This window comes from Colossoma macropomum, unplaced genomic scaffold (assembly GCF_904425465.1).
Source record: "Colossoma macropomum unplaced genomic scaffold, Colossoma_macropomum, whole genome shotgun sequence".
Taxonomy (NCBI): Eukaryota; Metazoa; Chordata; class Actinopteri; order Characiformes; family Serrasalmidae; genus Colossoma; species Colossoma macropomum.
The window spans coordinates 11,154-29,891 of record NW_023495469.1 but is presented as its reverse complement, the minus strand read 5'-3'; the positions used below and the strand labels follow the sequence as shown (position 1 = coordinate 29,891).

The following is an 18,738-nucleotide window of genomic DNA, read 5'->3' as shown; positions in this document are numbered from 1 at the left end:
GGCATGCTAAACATTAGGAGCCAGGTGACAGTAAACAGTTGCAGCAGGTGTTCTCACACTCACTGCAGAGAAAGAAACTCTTCAGACGCTCCTTTAGGAGAGAAAGGTAACTGAGAAAATTTTATAAATTACATTACAAAATGATCCTCGCCTTAGCAAATTATTAGCCCAGTTACGTGTAGTGTAGGTGGGTAGATTAGATAAATGCACTGATTCTTGCAGTAATTGATGATAATCAGTTCAGAAACATATACTTAATCGCTTTAGCGATGGCGAACATTTAAAATATGCATATATATATATATATATGTGCATATTTTAAATGTTCGCCATCGCTGAAGCGATGAAGTATTAGATTAGAGTATGAAGAATTCAGTCATAATGTCTTACACGCTTCTTTTCCAAAGAGGAATATTTACTCCTTTGCCATTTTTTCTTACTTTTCATTAGAAAAAGCACTAAACCAATCTAATTTTGTCAATGAAGGAAAGGAAAATGAGTAGAAGTACACGATACATATAATTATTTATTAGTTGATAAGTTGCTTTCAACATACTTTATTTATTTATTTTTGGTTTTACAAAAAATGGTTCTTTAATGGACTATTCATTTAAAAATTCATCACTGGATTTACTGTGACATTAAGAGCAAATAGTGTGGAGTTACCACATTTGCTCATTCATAAACAAGGATCATTGGCGTGTTTTACCTGAATGATGTGATGGGTTTACTTTTCGTTCATTTACATGCACTGGTAGTGATTCATAACAAGACACAACCCCCCACCCTCCAAAATAACACCTGAACCACTCTGATGGTAATTTGCACCAGTAAACCTTCTCACTGCTTCTGTAGGCATGCACAAGGAAGAAGACTTGCTTGAGCAAGATTTCAGATTGACAGATTTAATTGACCCAGAATTTTGAACAATCTCTTCTTCCGGCATTAAATTCCATTTTCTGTGAATCCCCTACCTGGGTATGGAAAGAAGGTTTAACTTGTAATACAAGTAAGTGAAGAGTAATCTGACATGTTGAGATTTTAATTGATTCTGAATGATTTTATTGGAAGCAACAAATTTCAAAACTGTTGGGACGGGGGCATGTTTACTACTGTGTTTCATCACCTCTTCTTTTAACATCACTCTGTAAGCATTTGAGAACTGAGAAGACCAACTGCTATAGTTTTGAAAGTGAAACATTTTCCCGTTCTTCCTTGATAAAGGATTTCAGCTCCTCGGTGTGCCAAATGTTTTCAATGAATGACAGGTCTGGACTGCAGGTAGTCCAGTTTAGTAGTCTTTTACTACAGAGCCATGCAGTTGGAGTATGTTCAGAATGTGGTTTGACACTGTCTTGCTGAAATAAGTAAGTCCTTCCCTGAAAAAGACGTCATGTGGATGTCAGCATTTTTGCTCCATAACTTGTATATACTGTTCAGCACTAATGGTCGCTTCACAGATGTGCAAGTCCCCCATACCATTGCTGATGTTGGCTTTTGAACAGTGTGCTGACAACAAGCTGGATGATCCCTCTCCTCTTTAGCCTGGAGGACGCTGTGTCCATGGCTTCCAAAAAGATTTTAAAATTTTCAACTTCTCCTCAGTCCATCATAAATGAGCTCGAGCTCAGAGAAGGTGGCAGCATTTCTCGGTCCTGTTTATATATGGTTTGTTCTTTGCAAAGTAGAGTTTTAACTTATATTTGTGGATGCAGTGACAAATGGTTTTCAGAAGTGTTCCTGAGCCCATGCAGTGATTTCCACTATAGAGTCGTGTCTGTTTTTAATGCAGTGCCATCAGAAGGCCCAAAGATCACAGAGATTTCTCCATATTCTCTGAATCTTTTAATGACATTATATACCATAGATGATGAAATTCCTTTGTTATTTTACATTGAGAAAATGTTGTTCTTGAATTTTTGCCTATGCAGTCTTTCGCAGAGTGGTAAGCCTCTCATCATCCTTGCTTCCATTTACTACCTAATCACGACACCCACCTGATGCCAAATAACCTAATTAGTTGCAAGATGTTCTACCAGTTCTTTTGTTGCCCCGTCCCAACTTTTTTGAAAAATGTTGCTGGCATCAAATTTAAAGTAGGCATATATTTTTCAGAAAACACTATACAATTTCTAAATTTCAACATTTGATATGTTGTCTTCATACTGTTTAAATATGGTGTTTACATGATTTTCACATTATTGTATCATTTTGCACAGCATCTTTTTTAGAAATGGGGTTGGATAATTTATTGTTGTATTTTGCTGTATTACAAGAACAATATGATTAAAGGGGAAATATTATGCTTTTCTGGTTTTTCCCTTTCCTTTAGTGTGCTCTTTGTGTGTTTAAATGATCTGCAACATCACAAAGCGTAACTCTCTCTCACAGTAAAGATACAGGAGCTCTAATAGAGCGTTTCAGACAGAAGGTGAATGGAGATGTACAATAAGAGAAAATTAATGTGTATTTATGCACAAATATAACATAGTATATATGTAGTATATGTGTAATGCATGTGTAATGCATAATGTTACAGTGGTTCTGCACTAAGGCAAGTTGGTAACACCACTCACATCTGGAGACAACTTATTCATTTTCAAGATATCTCTCTGAAATACAACCCCATTTCCAAAACGTTGGGATGCTGTACAAAATGTAATTAAAAACAATGCAATGATGTGCAAAGAATTAAAGATAATATTTAGAATTATATTAAAGATATATATAATTAAAGAATTATATTTCATTGAAAATAGTACAAAGACAACATATCAAATGCTGAAACTGAGAAATTTTATTGTAAATATATGCCCATTTTGAATTTGATGGCAGAAACACATTCCAAAAAAGTTGGGACGGGGCAACAAAAGACTGGTAAAGTTGTGTAATGCTAAAAAAAAAAACACCTGGTGGTTAATTGGCAACAGGTCAGTAATGTGACTGAGTACAAAAAGAGCATCCCAGAGAAGTAAAGATGGGGAGGGGTGTACCACTCTGTGAAAGTCTGCACAATCAAAGAGTGCAACAATTCAAGAATCACGTTTCACCACATAACATATCAAAAAACTTGGGAATTTCATAATCTACGATACATAATATCATTAAAAGATTCAGAGAATCTGGAGAAATCTCTGTATATGAGGGAAAAGGGCAAAAACTGTAATTGCTGGCAATGCTTTTTGGCCCTCAGGTGGCTCTGCATCAAAAACAAACATGTTAAAACTCTAAAACACAAAAAAGAAACCATATATAGACAGGATCCAGAAACCTCGCCACCTTCTCTGGGCCCATGCTCATTTAAAATGGACTGAGGGGAAGTGGAAAAGTGTTCTGCGGTCCGACAAATCAAAATTTGAAATTCTTTTTGGAAATCATGGGCACTGCATCCTCTGGGCTAAAGACCACTCAGCTTGTTATCAGTGTACAGTTCAAAAGCCAGTATTCATGATGGTATAGGGGTGCGTTAGTGCACAAGGTAAGTGTGACGTGCACATCTATGAAGGCACCATTAATGCTGATTAATGCCTGCAGTCCAGACCTGTCACCACTGAAAACATTTAGAGCATTATGAAATGAAAAATACCGCAAATGAGACCCTGAACTGTTGAGCAGCTGAAATCCTGTATCAGACAAGCACAGGAAAATATTTCACTTTCAAAACTACAGCAGTGTCTCCTCAGTTCCCAAACGCTTGCAGAGTGTTGTTAAAAGAAGATGTGATGAAACACAGTGGTAAATATGCCCCCATCCCAACTTTTTTGGAACGTGTTTTTGGCATCAAATTCAAAACAGGCATATGGTTTTGAAAAAACATTTTTCAGTTTCAACATTTGATTTGTTGTCTTTGTAGTATTTTCCTTAAAAATAAAAAATATGGTTTATATGATTTGCATCCAACTTGAAATGGGGTTGTATTTATAGAAAATGTACTTACTTAATTCTAGTATCATTTTTGATATACAGAAGAAAAAACTACATTAACAGTGTATGGCTTTCAGATGGCCAGAGAAAATAGACTAGGTTAAGAAGTGAGTGTTTGCTTCGTTAACAAAATTTAAATTTATCCAACCGATATTTATTTCCCTGTAATGAACATCAAGTAGTCCAATCACAATCTGCCACATTCTGTATCAAAGCATTAAGCTGACCTGATTCATAGCACTAAATTAGTGGAGAACCAATTCACAATTCTGTATATCTGCTGTGATTATCCTTGGAAATTCAAAAGCTACCTCTCTAAAATATTTCTATATAAAAATATATTTACTTTTTTGATATAATTGTTAATTTATTTAATATCACTTTTTGATGTACAGATCGAAAAACTATAATAAAAATAACAGACTACATTACATTACATAATTACATAAACAGTGGCTTTCAGATGACTTGACGAAACAGTGTTGGTCAAGAGGTCAGCATCCACTTCTGAACAGAAAATAAACACAATGCCAACTAACCCTGCTCTCCCGTATTCTGGTTCAGTCTTCCACTCACAAACAGTATGGACCCATGTTTGCTAATATGTAGTTCATATTTTACAGAGATAAAGATGGGAGGAGAATCGACAAAACCAACTGTTCCTTCTACACACGCACACCGTAAGTCTCACCTGTTCATATAGTGAGATGGAAAAAAAACAATGATTGTCAAATTAACAATCATTAACACAATCATTTACCAACCTCATTCCATAGTATCACAGCACTATCACAGCACCAAGCCCTTTATCATAGCACTAATATCATAGCACTAAGCCCTGTATCATAGCACTAATATCATAGCACTAAGCCCTGTATCATAGCACTAATATCATAGCACTAAGCCCTGTATCATAGCACTAATATCATTGCACTAAGCCCTGTATTATAGCATTAATATCACAGCACCAAGCCCTTTATCATAGCACTAATATCATAGCACTAAGCCCTGTATCATAGCACTAATATCATAGCACCAAGCCCTTTATCATAGCACTAATATCATAGCACTAAGCCCTGTATCATAGCACTAATATCATAGCACTAAGCCCTGTATCATAGCACTAACTTCATAGCACAAATATCATAGCACTAATATTACAGCACTAAACCCTGTCTCATAGCACTAATAGTACAGCACTACACCCAGTATCATAGCACTAATTCCACAACTCTAAACCCTGTATAATAGGATGGATATCACAGTACTAAGCCCTGTATCATAGCATTAATATCATGGCAGTAAGCCCTGTATCATTGCACTAATAACATAGCACTAAGCCCTGTATCATTGAAATACTATTGAGACAGTGCTCTGTTTTTGCATGTGCGCAGACTGCAAAAACAAAATAATTCAGGTTAAGTGTATACAATTACTGACCTAAAATCCAGCTCTCTTAACCAGATTTCTACAAATCCAATAACAGCCTTAATCTGAAATCAGATTATGCTGTTTACATGACCACGTTAACATTCTGATAACTGCAGAAACCTGTTGTATTGTGCACTTTGCTATGCACCACACATTTCGATGGGAGACAGCTCTGGACTGTAGGGAGGTCAGTCTACAAATCACACTCTCTGATTACGCAGCCACGCTGCTGTAACATATGCAGAATGTTCCTTGCCGGTGTCATGTTGAAATGTCCTGAAAAAGGCAGCACATTTTTCTCCAAAATCGGTTCTGTGTTAATTGTGCCTTCGTAGTTGTGCAGACTACCTGACAGATGCTAACTTTTGAACTTTGAGGTTCTGGTAACAACCTGGAAGTTCCTTTTCTTCTGTGGCCTAGAGAGCACAACCTTCATTGTTTCCATAAATAATCAGAAAGGCTGACTTGTCAGACCAGTCAATTTCAGAGTTTGAGCCCAGAGAAGTCGGCAGCGTTTCTTGATTTAGTTGACATAGGAGTTCCACAGTGTTGATTAAGAATGGTTTTTCAAAACATATGTGGCAATATCCATCACAGAAACATGCTGGGTGTTATTGCAGCGCCATCTTAGGGATAGAAGATCATGGGCATTCAGATGTGTTTTTTTTGTCTTGCCCTTTATACATAGAGATTTCTCTGGATTACCTGAATCTTTTGATGATATTATGCCCTGCAGATGATAAATTGCCTAAAATCCATGCAATCCCTGGCTGAGGAACGTTTTTAACTTATTGGAGTTTGCGCTGAACCAATTTTTGACAAAGTGGCGTGCCTCAACCTACTCTTGCTCATAAAAGACTAGACCTTTCCTGGATGTCTTTTGCACCTATTTAAGAAGTTTTTTAAACTTAAATTGTCCCTGTTCCAATGTGTCAAAGTCATCAATTTCAAAATAAACATATATTGGCAAAAGAACAATGGAGCTGATAAGGTAAAACATTGCATATCTTGTATTTGTAATGTTTTCGTTCAAATACAGGTCAAAGTAGATTTATACATTACTGATTTCAATTTTGATTAGCAGTTCATATACTGTCCAGTTTTTCTCTGTAATTGGGTTTGTATATAACTGCTGTGATTGTCTTTGGAAAGTAAAAAAATGATTTGCTTTAAGCATTTATCAAGCAGGCATTGCTGTCTAACCTAAAATGCCAAATTCTTCCGTTTGATTTTATTTCTCAGAACTAAAAGTTGCTTGGAGGAATGTAGATCGGAGGTAAGAACATGTATGTCTACTAGATAAAAAATTATGTTAAATTTTTTATTTGATAGAAAGAAGACTTACAAAAGTTGGTATTTTCAATATAGTTTTAAAATATACATCAGGAATGCCTTCACTGGCCATTTAGAAACATTTCACTTAAAGGTCCAGATGTAGCCCATCTACTGCTGCGCACAATTTGTTTTTGTCATTTTCTAGCCTAATTAATGGTCAGTTTTCTTCTCAACAGCAGTGACACTAAAATATGTTAAAACCTCCACATCCCTGTGTCTGATACAGTCATACCAGCTCCACACATACTACAATGCCATTAACATGTCAGTGTCATTAGCTAGGTTTTTATCCTTGTATTTTTATGCATACTTTGAAATATTGAATAAAAACAACAGCAAACATACATTAAAGCGTGTGCACTCACTTGAGGTGGTTACATTTTTTTTTTCCAGATAAAAAGAAATGTGCTAAATTACACAATTGGCAAATAAAAATAAAGTTGTATTACTACTGCCATGTTTCCAATTTAAAAAAAAGGCACCGTACTAACGGTCGTGTCTTAAGTAATTTATTTAGCAGTTATTTACTCATGCGATTTAAAATACAGCCAGAAAATTAAAACAGAACAACAATGAGAAGCTTCTCAACATTAAAGATTTCTTTGTAAACTTACACACCCACATTTCTCAGAAGTGTTCTTCCAAACATTACATGACAGAAAGTCACTGTCTTGTAGAGAGCTAATGGAAACACAATCTAATTGGCTAATCTGGCTACTGCTGTGCTGAGAATGGTCCACCACCCAAATAATATCAGTGAACAATGGTGTTCAATAACAATGGTATCCAACAGCACAGTCTTTTTTTTTTACAAAGTTTTTTTTTGTTTGTTTTTTACAATCTAAGTACAGAACTAATCTTGGGTTAACCTACAGGGTTACAAATGAATACTGTTTTGCATGTTGTATTTTTTACTTGCTGTCCTTTGTGCGTGTGCTCTGTCTGACTCTAATCCTCTGTTTTTCTCAGTGAAAAAGAGGGGATATTGAGAAACATGGACTATTTAAACCCAAGTTTGACACCCCTCAGGATTCTGCTGTATGGACCAGTTGGGGCAGGGAAGTCATGCTTCATAAACTCTGTTCAAAGGGCCCTCATAGGCCGTAATGTCATTAATGCTCTAGAAGGCTCAATAACAAGTGAAAAAAGCTTCACTGCTTCAGTAAGTAATCAGTAAAGTCATTAGGCAACTACTTACTAATTATCTACTAAGAACTTCCATGCGAATGAACACAGGCTCAACCTCGTCATTTACATATGACTAGCTCTATACAACCTCGTGTTTGGCTCAGATGCTTTTTTGTATGAAAACCTTTTTGCTGAAAGAAAAATATTTTTAATCCTTTTTTGCCTCAGGTTCAAATTGTGACTCATTAGGTTAAAACTTCTTTTCTCAGTATTTTGACTACAAAAAAAAGGCATTAAATCAGTCTTGGTAAATGAGAGTAATGCTTAATTATAACAATCTCCTCACACTACAATGCAGCTATGTTTGAAAACATTATGTTTGAATCTGTTTCTAGATCAAAACGCACAAGATGAAGAAGCGTAGAGGTGGATATTATCCTTTTGTTTTCAGTGACATCATGGGACTTGAACTGGATGGAGGAGGGATACAAACTGAAGACATCATCAAAGTTTTAGAGGGGCATATTTTAGATGGCTACACTGTAAGTACACACGCTTGCCAAGTTTATACATTTAACTGTTTAATTGGTATTTATTTGACAGCTCATCCCAAGGCAGCACAACAATCTTAAATGCAACTGGTCTTAAATGACAACACACTGAAGACTTAAAGTTTTGCCATTTTGCTAGCCAAAAGTAGGCATTTATGGATGGCGAAAGGTGCCAAAATAAATCAAAAGTAAACCAATCAAAACAGAAAAAAAAAAAGAATAAAACCATAAATAGATAAATACATTTCATTTATTTATGCATTTTGTAATTCTGTTTTGATTAATGTATCCATGCATTTATTTATTTACAGATTTATTTAAATATGTATGAATTTCTTCCTCCAGTCTGCTAACAAAGTAAATAAACCTACACACTATTGGTTCATCATAGAAAAAGCAGTGTGTTTGACTACTCTGGCCTTGTTTTTGAAAGGCTGACAGCAATGGTGGAGGATCTGAGCAGAGTTTCTGTGCAGTTACACTTGGTGGTGGACAAATTAAGGCCTTTACACTCTAAGCATGATGTATTTGTAACAAAAGTAAATTCATTTGTGCATGTGTGTAACATGTTATCTTGCAGAGTACACAATTTTTTTACATGGCAAAAATACAACTCTGATCAATCACTGTCATCTTTGGTGTTGGCATGGTGACAACCAAGCTGACGGATCATCTGAGTACCAGCAACTGGAGCTTTTCACAAATGCTAAAATAATAAGAAGCTCCAAAACCAGCTCAAACACTGAATCATATTAAGAAACAACCAAGCTTTCAGTGTCTAAATTAAGTGATGAAGCTCTTCACACTACTTTCACTTTTCCAAAATGGACAGTGGTTCATTGTCACCGTTTGTCCTTTCTGCTGGGAACAAAGAATCAGATCTTATTTGCACTTAAAACATTGCCCATTTACTTCGTGCTACATCTCATGTGGAACTGCATCTCCAAAATCAGCTGAGACAAGGTTACAGAGATTTGAGCTGTGAGTGAAAGAGCTCATAAAGTTTTAGCTCCTGAAATGAGGTGGAGAAACTCTCTGTTCTCCTTTTGCTTTTCCAAAATGGAAAGCAACCAGCAGTGTCACGATTTGTCCGTTTAGTAAGAAAAGTATACTTGATAGATATTCTGAACCTTTTGTCGTGGCACAAACAACATAGCAAAATTTTACAGAAGATCATGTCGTGTCCAGTGTGTACCAGTCTTAAGTCAGTGGTAGCAGTATTAAGTGCAGTGCTTATGAGAGCTGAGCGGTGAAATAGAACCTGATAGAGTCTTTGGTTCAGCATATTGAAATTTTCTTGGTTTTCTCTCTGATTGTATGGACCTGCAGTTTAGTAGCATCTAGTCCACCTCACAATCCAACCTCAACCAATAGTTTGTTAGAGTTATGTGTTGCCAACCTCATTAGCATAGACCCGAGAAAGAAATACAGAAATAAATGGAGAAATAAATAAAAACAGAAATATATGAAATATTTATAAATATACATTTATTTCTGCTGATGTGTTTGTACTTCATTTATTTATGTGTTTCTAAATCACCTTTCATGATTATTTGTGTATTTATTTATTTTTGCTTTTCTACTATTTATTATTTTCCATGTTCATTTTATTTATTTGTTTATCTATTTAATTAAGGTTTGAAGTCCCAAATGTATTTTATTTTTTCATTTTTCTTTTTCTGCTACTCATTTATTTCTTTATGCATTTATTAATTTCTTTGTTTGGGCATGTTGTATCCTCCATAGGTATTACTCCGGCAAAGTGAGATGTAGTGTTTCAAGACAGGGTATATCCCAACATGAGTAAACAACAGAGTCCTCAGGTCCAGCAAAATAAAAATCACAATACAGCCCAAGGTCTGCTTAAAACCTAGCCAACTAAAGCTGAAACTAAGCCAACATTTAAGCCATCCAGTCACAAAATAAACAATTTGTAAATTATTAAAAAAAAAAATAAGAACGACAAATATACTGCTTTAGTATGACCAGGGTCACTGATATATTTTGGCATACTGAATAAAAAAAAGCCTGAAATGGCAAATGGCCATTGGCAAAATTCGAACAAGAAGCTGGCTGATGCACCATTTAAGGTGGAAGAGGAGAATTTGAACAAAAAGCTGGCAAATAAGAAGCTAACCTTAGGTTTGTGTAGGAAGGTGCTGACATTAATCTATTATGAATATCTACTCGGATTAAGGAATGCTATAACTTACTGAGCTATAAAGCTTTAAACACCATTGCAAACAAATAACTACTACATAAAGTTAAGATGCCATGAATAGACTATTAAATGAAATAAGCTTAATATAAAACCTGAGGACAAACAATCACATCACAGGTTCATTGTGCTTCACCAACCACACGGCCATATCTACACTTAAACATCAGACAAACAATACACATCACACAAACATGAGTGTGGATCACTGCGTTCCCTCCATTATATAATCCTATCCTGCTTTCTGAGAGCAATATTCTTGAAATAGTGTAATTTTGGACAGTATCTTTCCTAAACTGCTGCTCTGTAATGGCACTGAATGCAGTCCAGCAGCAATGTTGACCGCCCCAAAATGGCGATGCCATTGACGAGCCTGGCTGGACCCAATGTGCCATCTAGGGCCCAATCCCATTTCTTCTTTTTACCCCTACCCCTTGTTTTCATGTGTCACCCTAACCCCTTGGAACTGAGTTACAAGGAGTAGTGGTTGAAATCTTACTCTACAAAAATTTAATTTGAGGGACACTAAAATTAAAAAAAAAAACATGGCTTCATTATCAGGCTACTAGCGCTGCTCTGTAGGTGACCCGGCCTGTCTGCAGTGATAGCAGAGAAGGGAAAATTTTAGCAACCTCACTGCTGGGCAAGAGTTACATTTAGGGCATCATATGCCTTCAAAGATACGAATGCCTTTGGTGATATGAAGCTAAAGTCAGATATTCTCCAGCTTCTTGTTCTAATTTTCCCGTTCTACCTTAAATGGTGCAGCAGTTACATTCTGGCACTTCAGGCATCAGTACAGCTGGGCTATGATGTGGAATGGGAAAATTAGCTAGCTAGCTACCGAGATATTAGCATGCTATTAGCGATTTTTTATGCTTGTTGTGAAGAAAACGACCATAATACATTGAAACAGCATTAAACTAAGATAATACAGTGATTATTGTAATTTTTTAATGGAGAAAATTCTCACACTTGTGGGTTTCTTTGGCCTCTTGTTCAGCCATCTTGCTGGTTTTTCTTTTTTTTTCTCATAACACTCTGTTTGGAGTGAGTCTCTGAAAAACCTCCATTTGGACAGCCATGTAGCCCTAACACTTCGCCCTCCCCCTCTATCTCAGCAAAAATTGGGCCATTCTAACCCTAACATGAACACACAAAACATGTGACAGACCATAAGGTGCCTACAGCTGACATTTCCTGTGCTGTTATGTTTGTCAGTGTGCTGTATTTCTCCTACAATGTAAAATACAGCCAAGCATTGACAATGCAAAACACAGCCAATAATAGCTAATATTGATCTTCACTCTCTCTCACTCACTCTGCCTGTTTGCTTTCCTTTCCATCTCCCTCTGTTGTTGCACCAGTTCTCACAACAGGCAATGCTCAGCCCAAAGTGAAAGTAAAAGAAACAAAAACAATTGACAGAAATGGAGTACTGGAGTATTTTGCACATCTGAAGATAAATCGTCTGCGAGTCATTTTGCATTCTCAAAATGCATTAGCGCCAAAACAAACATTAGTAAATCTGTCTGTTTGTTGGAAATATGTACCAAAATACCAAACAAAAAACAGAACTTGGAAATATCTATTTTTTCTGCCGTAGTTTAATCCCCGCAGACCTATCTCTGAGAGAAACCAGAAGTACAACACCTACCCAAATCCATCTGATAAAGTCCACTGTCTTGTGAGCATTCTTCCTGCTGATGCCATCTCAAGAATGGATCAATGTGTCATTGAGAAAATGAAGACAGTTCGAAAGAGAGCTTCTGAATTGAGTAAGTTATTTACCATCTTTAATCTTTGGGGTTGATGTGGGATTTACATGTGAATTTAAAAAAAGTCATCAGTTTATTTTCAAGTGAAAAACTGAGATTTAAAGGTTGAGAATAATTTAAACTCAGTAGGAGCACATATTTATCTGTATTTAAATTTCTTAAGTGTTATATGTTTACTTTATTTATTCTATATCTTGATTTTGTAGACATACCACAAGTCATTGTGTTGACCAAAGTGGACAACGCATGTGAGATTGTCAACCGAGACATGAGAAAACTTTACTACAGCAAAAGGATCAAACAGAAGGTAACCTGTGTGTGCAATCTCACTATGAAACACAAAACATTCAGCTTTACAAGATGAATGCTAAATCCAACTCAAAAGAAGTGAATTAGGGATTATGAATCGTTCCAGTGCAATGTGCTGTTTGGATATGCTGAACCCCAATATGACAGAGCTTAATGTACACTGCTGAACATGGATGATAGTGATAAAGTGTGTTTTCACATATAATTCTATTTAAAAGAACCAAATTCAGTTCTGTTGAAGTGAACCTGAAAGGGACCAAGTTGCCAAACTGAGCGTTTCACTGAACTTGCGGTGAGCGTAACAACAGTTTCAATATGGCTACGTTTATACAGCAGGTCGCTGATCTTTTTCCTCATATGTGACACAGATGTGGTCTGTGTGAACAGCAAAAAACACGTGGAATCTGTGACATTTTCAATTCCGATTTGAGACGCTTTTATATGTGGTACTGAAATCCGATCCGTATCCGATCTGCGACTCAGTCTGAACAGCCAGATCAGAATTCATGCGACTTTTACGTCAATCCAGCTCGACATTCGTCGTAATTTCGCACTGCTGAGACCTCATAAATATTTAGGTTGGTGTTTCTGTACTAAAAAAATTAGAAGAGACTCATCGCAACCGCACTGCTCCGTGTTCAAGGAGGTTTCGAAATAAATGGCCAAACACGGCTGTAGGAGAATGAGGCTGATCCTCCGGGAGCAACTGGCGTTCATTCAAAGTCAGGATTGATGAGCCACATGAAGCAACATGAAGCATTGTTCTTTTGCACATGTGAGTCAGTTTAGGAGCCGATCTGTTTAGACTGATGTCGCATACAGATCACATTTAAAAGATAATGTGAACAGCCAAACGAAAAAATCGGATTTGGTGAGAAAATCAGGTTTGGGCCACTTGTCCTGCTCTGTGAACATAGCCTATGTGCTTTTAACAACAGTTTGAGAAACTGGCAAATGATTATTTAGGCAAAACCCGCTCTTTGATAGTGCTGATTTATAGTGTTGCAAAATATTAGTTAATAGCAGTTTAAAACATTATCATTCTCTTCATCAAACGAAGATTAATGTAACATGTAGGTGATTACAAGTAGTTTTGTTTCATCATAAGTAAATAAATAATTTGTGTTTTTAAAAACTCTCTTTTATCTATGAACATAAGCAATGGCAGCTATCTTAGCACCAAAAAAAAAAGCCCAGAAATGTTCACTTTGAGAGGGAAAGCACAAAAGAGCCCCTATGATCTTATTATGGGTGCTAAAGGACTATTAGGCCTAAATACTGAGAACTTATTTTTAAAACAAAACAAAACAAAACAAAAAAAGGTTTATGCAAGAGGTTTGTAGAAAACATTAGTAAATATATGCTATATTGTCTTTGGAAAGACAAAGTAATAAAGAAGAACAGTGTTGAATAAAGAGGTTGGTCATCAAATGAGATCTGAATGTCGAAGGATGTAACAAAAGAGCAGTCACTGAAAGACTGGGGGACTGTAGAACTCAGGAAGAATGTGGACCATCTGGGGGGCCCTGAGGACCGGGCAGGGAAACACTGTCCTAAATAACAATGAGACCAGATGGAAAGACAAATGAGACTTTTGCTTACATCTCCTGCTACTCACATATTTCTCCTGAGCAAAGGAGCCCGGTAATCTCACAGGTGCCTCCTGTTGAGTTTCAGTAGAGATCTTAGTAAAGTCACATATAGTGCTCAGATTTATCAAGGGGGCAGATTTACTAAGTGAGAAACTAGTGTACAGACAGTGTAGAGACACTTTGCACTGATGGGAATGGCCAATTTAGCATGTTATCTACTAAGAATTATCACTAAAGAAATTTGCTTTTAACAAGCTCAAGCTAATCATTAACATGTGAGCTCACATGCTTCTTTTTTGAAAGCCCATTTCAAAAAGACAGTAGAAAACAGATTTTAATTTGTATTCAGTTCAAACTGAGACTCATTGGATTGAAATCCCTTATTTTCGTAAGATTTGGGCTTAGTAAGTCAGAATAATGACTAACTAAAAAAATGAACATAATTTGAAAAAGGCTGTTGTCCTTTACATTATATGTAAATTTCATGATGAATGGACCAAAAGAAACTGCCCAAAAGCACTTGGAAAACAGTCTTGTTCCGTTGACTTACATTCAAAGTAGGTTTTTCTTTCTCCTGCAAAGTTACCATTTTGGAGATACAAGGTTTTCTTCCGACAACAGCGATATGATTTCTGTCTTATGTTCAATTTCGACTGGAGAGATGCTAAAATTGCTGAGTGCATTTGGAAATCATGTGATATTAAAATCCCTGTTTAACTTCACTAAACACATTAAGAGTCCAGTTTCTCAAAAGCATGGTAAAGTTAAGATCATCTTAAATGGTAAAAAGAGTGTTTGATGTTAAACTTAAAATCACTCTACCATTTAACAGTGATCTTAGAATAAAGATGCTTTCAGGAAACCCAGCCCAGTACATCGATGGCTGTGACATTTCTGCCACACATACACATAAACTACAGAGCACAGACACCTCAGTATGCAAGGATGATGTACTAAGGAGCGGCTTTAGTAAAGCACAGATTGCAGAGTTGTGTTTTAATTGTTTTTAACAAAAGTTCAGAAAACTGTCAACTGCAAAATATGCTGCAAATATTAGGAAATTACAGGTTGATTTTTTTTTTTTCATTTCCTTCATTAAATTAATAATAACGTGGCATGACAGGTGTTTACAAGGGTTTTTATCCTCATCAAAACTAAATAAATATATTTGAAAAGCTCTTTTCTCTCTGAGCACAAACAATGGCAGCTATTTTTGTGCCAAAAAGATGATCTTTCCAAAGGTATTAAACAGCGCACAGTCAGTATTTACTACTGATGGGAGTTGGTGCTTCATCAATAATCTCCTCCCAATATTTTGCCCTTTGAGAGGTAAACTCCTACAAATGCATAGGCAATGAGGCAAAGGAGCAAAAGATCAGAAACCACCCCTTTGTTTTTTATTGGATTTAAAGCAGCATTGCGCCTATTTAATAAAATGCGACAGCCACTTTTTAACACCAAATTGGAGTTTGCAACAGTTTAAAACAGTAAATCGGCACCTAACAATCATTTTCCTCTGCAATTAAACTGTCATCTCTGCTTTATCTCTCTTTTATCTCGTCTCCTCTTTGTCTAATGCTAGGAAATTTTAGGAAAATCACCATTCAGTCTCCTGAGCCATCAAAGAGTACAGAACCACACGAGAAGAGCGCAGAAAAAGTTCCACTATTTATTTTTTTCAGCCTGTGTAACACACAAAAACCAGCAGGAAAAAAAATATAGCATCACTTCAACAAATTTCTAAAAACACTCAAGAATTATCTTCTCTTACTATTTCTATTTCCATTGCTGTATGAAAAAATACAAGGGCTAACACTTAGCAAGTCACACCAGCTTTGACAGGCAGGGAGCAGCTGTTTGTTTTTTTTTTTTCCTTTACCCTTATGCTAACTGGCTAACAGTTAGCATGCCATACCAACTTGGACCACAAGCGTTAAAGGGCAATGCAATTCAATAGACTGCCAATCCAGAGGCACTAGACAACTGACTGCCAGATGTAATATTCAATGGTTCTTTTTATAAATGTCGATAATAGCTCTGGAAGAACGTGTTAGCTTAGTCTGAAAGTAGGAGATTATCTATGGTAGCTTCTATCTCAGCCAGTTGTTACCTAGAGATTCTTTATTGTTTTTATCAGACTGTAACAGCTAACAAACCTCAGCATAGCTATTACCCTAATCTGTCTTAGTTACCAATCAAGCCGAATTTCATATCGCTGTTGTCGGAACAAAACCTCATATCTCCGTTTTTGACGTTTTTCAGTTTTTGACACAGTTTGAAAATGCCTGTTGGTCTTTACATTGTGTGTACATTTCATGATGAATGGACTTAAAGAAATGTCCCAAAATGACTTGGAAAAAAGTCTGGTTCCATTGACTTACATTCAAACTAAAGTAGTTTTTTTCCTTCTCCTGTAAAGTTACCATTTTGGAGATATGAGGTTTTCTCCTGACACCAGCGATATATTGTTCACACATGCTTTTTAAACATATTTTGTGTTGAAATGCCATATGGCTCTTTCTTTAAAAGAAAATTGTTATTATTTGAATGACTGCAAACAGAGGTCTGTCAATAGTCTTCACCCTATAGTCTACACATAATTATAATAAATTAATTCTATATGAATGCACATTACAATGCTCTGTAACATGTATGATGTATCTCTAGTTGCCTTTCGATTTGCAGTCTTGAACTGAATTGATTGATTTGTGGTAAAAGCTATGTGGCATGCTAATTGTTTGGTTGTTAGATTCCCTGTTGCTAGCCCTTGCTGGTCAATGCTGGACGAACATGCTAAGTGTTTGCCAATATATTTTATGAGGTTTCCGATGCCTTTAATTGTACTGTGGCGCTATAAACATCTTTTGGCTGTTTTTGTTATCTTGTACAGCCAGACAAAAAAGTAACGTGGAACGCAGACTCAGGAACACACTTTATTTATTTATTTATTTATTTATTTTCATCTTACCCTTTGGGGCTTCTGTAAAAGTGTAACATTCAAGCAATAACATTTTTTTGAAACATCCAGAGTGATTCAAAAAAAGTCCTTGCATAAGTTTACTCATTAAAAAAAAGAACATATCGCTGCTGTCAGGACAAAACCTTGTATCTCCATTTTTGGTTTTTTTCCTCTTCTGTAAAGTTACCATTTTGGAGATATGAGATTTTGTTCTGACAACAGCAATATAATGTGTAATATACAGTACAGAGTGAAAAATCTAAAGTCATGCAGAAGCTTCTCTTGATACATGTTTATGTACATTTCTTTAGGTAGAGGAGAGCAGCAATAAACTGGGCATCCCCTGGAGCAACATCTACCCTGTGAAGAACTATCATGCAGAGATCACTGAAGATGCCAATGTTGATGTTATCATCCTCATGGCACTGAGGGACATTGTCAACTTTGCCAACGACTACGTGAAGGATCTGCAAGAATCAAATGACAACTGAATCTCAAAACTATACAAAGATTCAAGATTCACATATAGATAAAAGGGGAATTACACTGATTCTCTGCATTACTTTACGATCTATTACTTTATTTTTGTCATCATTGACATTATGTAAGTTACTGTTGGTTCTGGCTTAACTTAGTATACTATCAATTTGTTTGTATCTTGTTTATAGGTTATTCATTGATTATTTTTATCTTTTTTAGGGGGTTCGTACTTCACATACATACAGGTAATCACAAGTGCGAACTTAATAGAGTGGAAACAAGTTGTTGAAAATTCAGTCCAATGCCTCATGGCAGCTCAAAGTTGGGGGCAATAGTGTGCTCTTCAACACTGTCCAATGAGCAACAAGCCTGCTGTTAGCCCATGGACCTTATATAAGCTGCACGGATGAAAAGTCCCCCCCAAAAAATTCCAATGAAACATGTAGATATGTGTTGTGTGTGCAAGGGAAAAGCAGTTCTATTAGCTAACAATAGCCATTTGTCTGTATTATCAAGCTTACTGCGGATGTTAAAATAGCACAGACTATTTTGAGGATTTTAGGGTTGGGTTTTAAAGGTGTTGTATCCTTCTTAGAAGCAGATTTTGCAGCAATCCAGCACCAAAAACTTACCAAATTGTCCCCAGGCATGTATTCTCATTACAAGACCATGTCTGGTCTGACAAGAACTAAGTATAGATGACTTAATCCCTTTTATTCCCTATTGCTTTTCTGCCACCCCAATATTTAACACATTTTCATGTTCACTTTGTATATTTAGTGGTTGTTTGTGGGAAATCTGTGGGTATATTTCTTTAGTGAATCTTGATTAAAGTCTAGCAAATCTTTGTAATACCTTAAGAAATTTCTTTAAAAAGCATGGCTTGTTTGCATGTTAAACTTCATATTTGGTGTGTGTTGTGCATTCTGGCTCATTAAAACATTCTAAAAAATAAAGGTTCCTAAATGGCGTTTTGCTTGATTGTACTGTTCTAGGAAAAAAATAAAACTTTAACTGTTATGAAACATTTATA

The 18,738-nt window shown here is 36.1% G+C and overlaps 1 protein-coding gene across 1 annotated transcript; it reads left to right on the top strand.

Annotated features, from left to right (window-relative positions):
- The first annotated feature begins 31 nt into the window (after positions 1 to 31).
- Positions 32 to 18,308, top strand: LOC118802184 (interferon-induced protein 44-like). The gene is made up of 8 exons (XM_036562669.1): positions 32 to 106; positions 4,548 to 4,604; positions 6,598 to 6,631; positions 7,660 to 7,852; positions 8,214 to 8,360; positions 12,194 to 12,365; positions 12,572 to 12,672; positions 17,537 to 18,308. The coding sequence occupies exons 2-8, from the start codon at positions 4,556 to 4,558 to the stop codon at positions 17,714 to 17,716; spliced, it is 876 nt and encodes a 291-aa protein (XP_036418562.1). The 5' UTR covers positions 32 to 106; positions 4,548 to 4,555; the 3' UTR covers positions 17,717 to 18,308.
- The last annotated feature ends 430 nt before the right edge of the window (positions 18,309 to 18,738 follow it).

Excerpts from the sequence above, each read along its gene's own strand:
- LOC118802184 (XM_036562669.1), top strand. The coding sequence starts at position 4,556 with ATGGGAGGAGAATCGACAAAACCAACTGTTCCTTCTACACACGCACAC. Across the intron at positions 12,366-12,571 it reads AAAGAGAGCTTCTGAATTGA|ACATACCACAAGTCATTGTG; the intron begins GTAAGTTATTTA and ends TTGATTTTGTAG. Across the intron at positions 12,673-17,536 it reads GCAAAAGGATCAAACAGAAG|GTAGAGGAGAGCAGCAATAA; the intron begins GTAACCTGTGTG and ends ACATTTCTTTAG.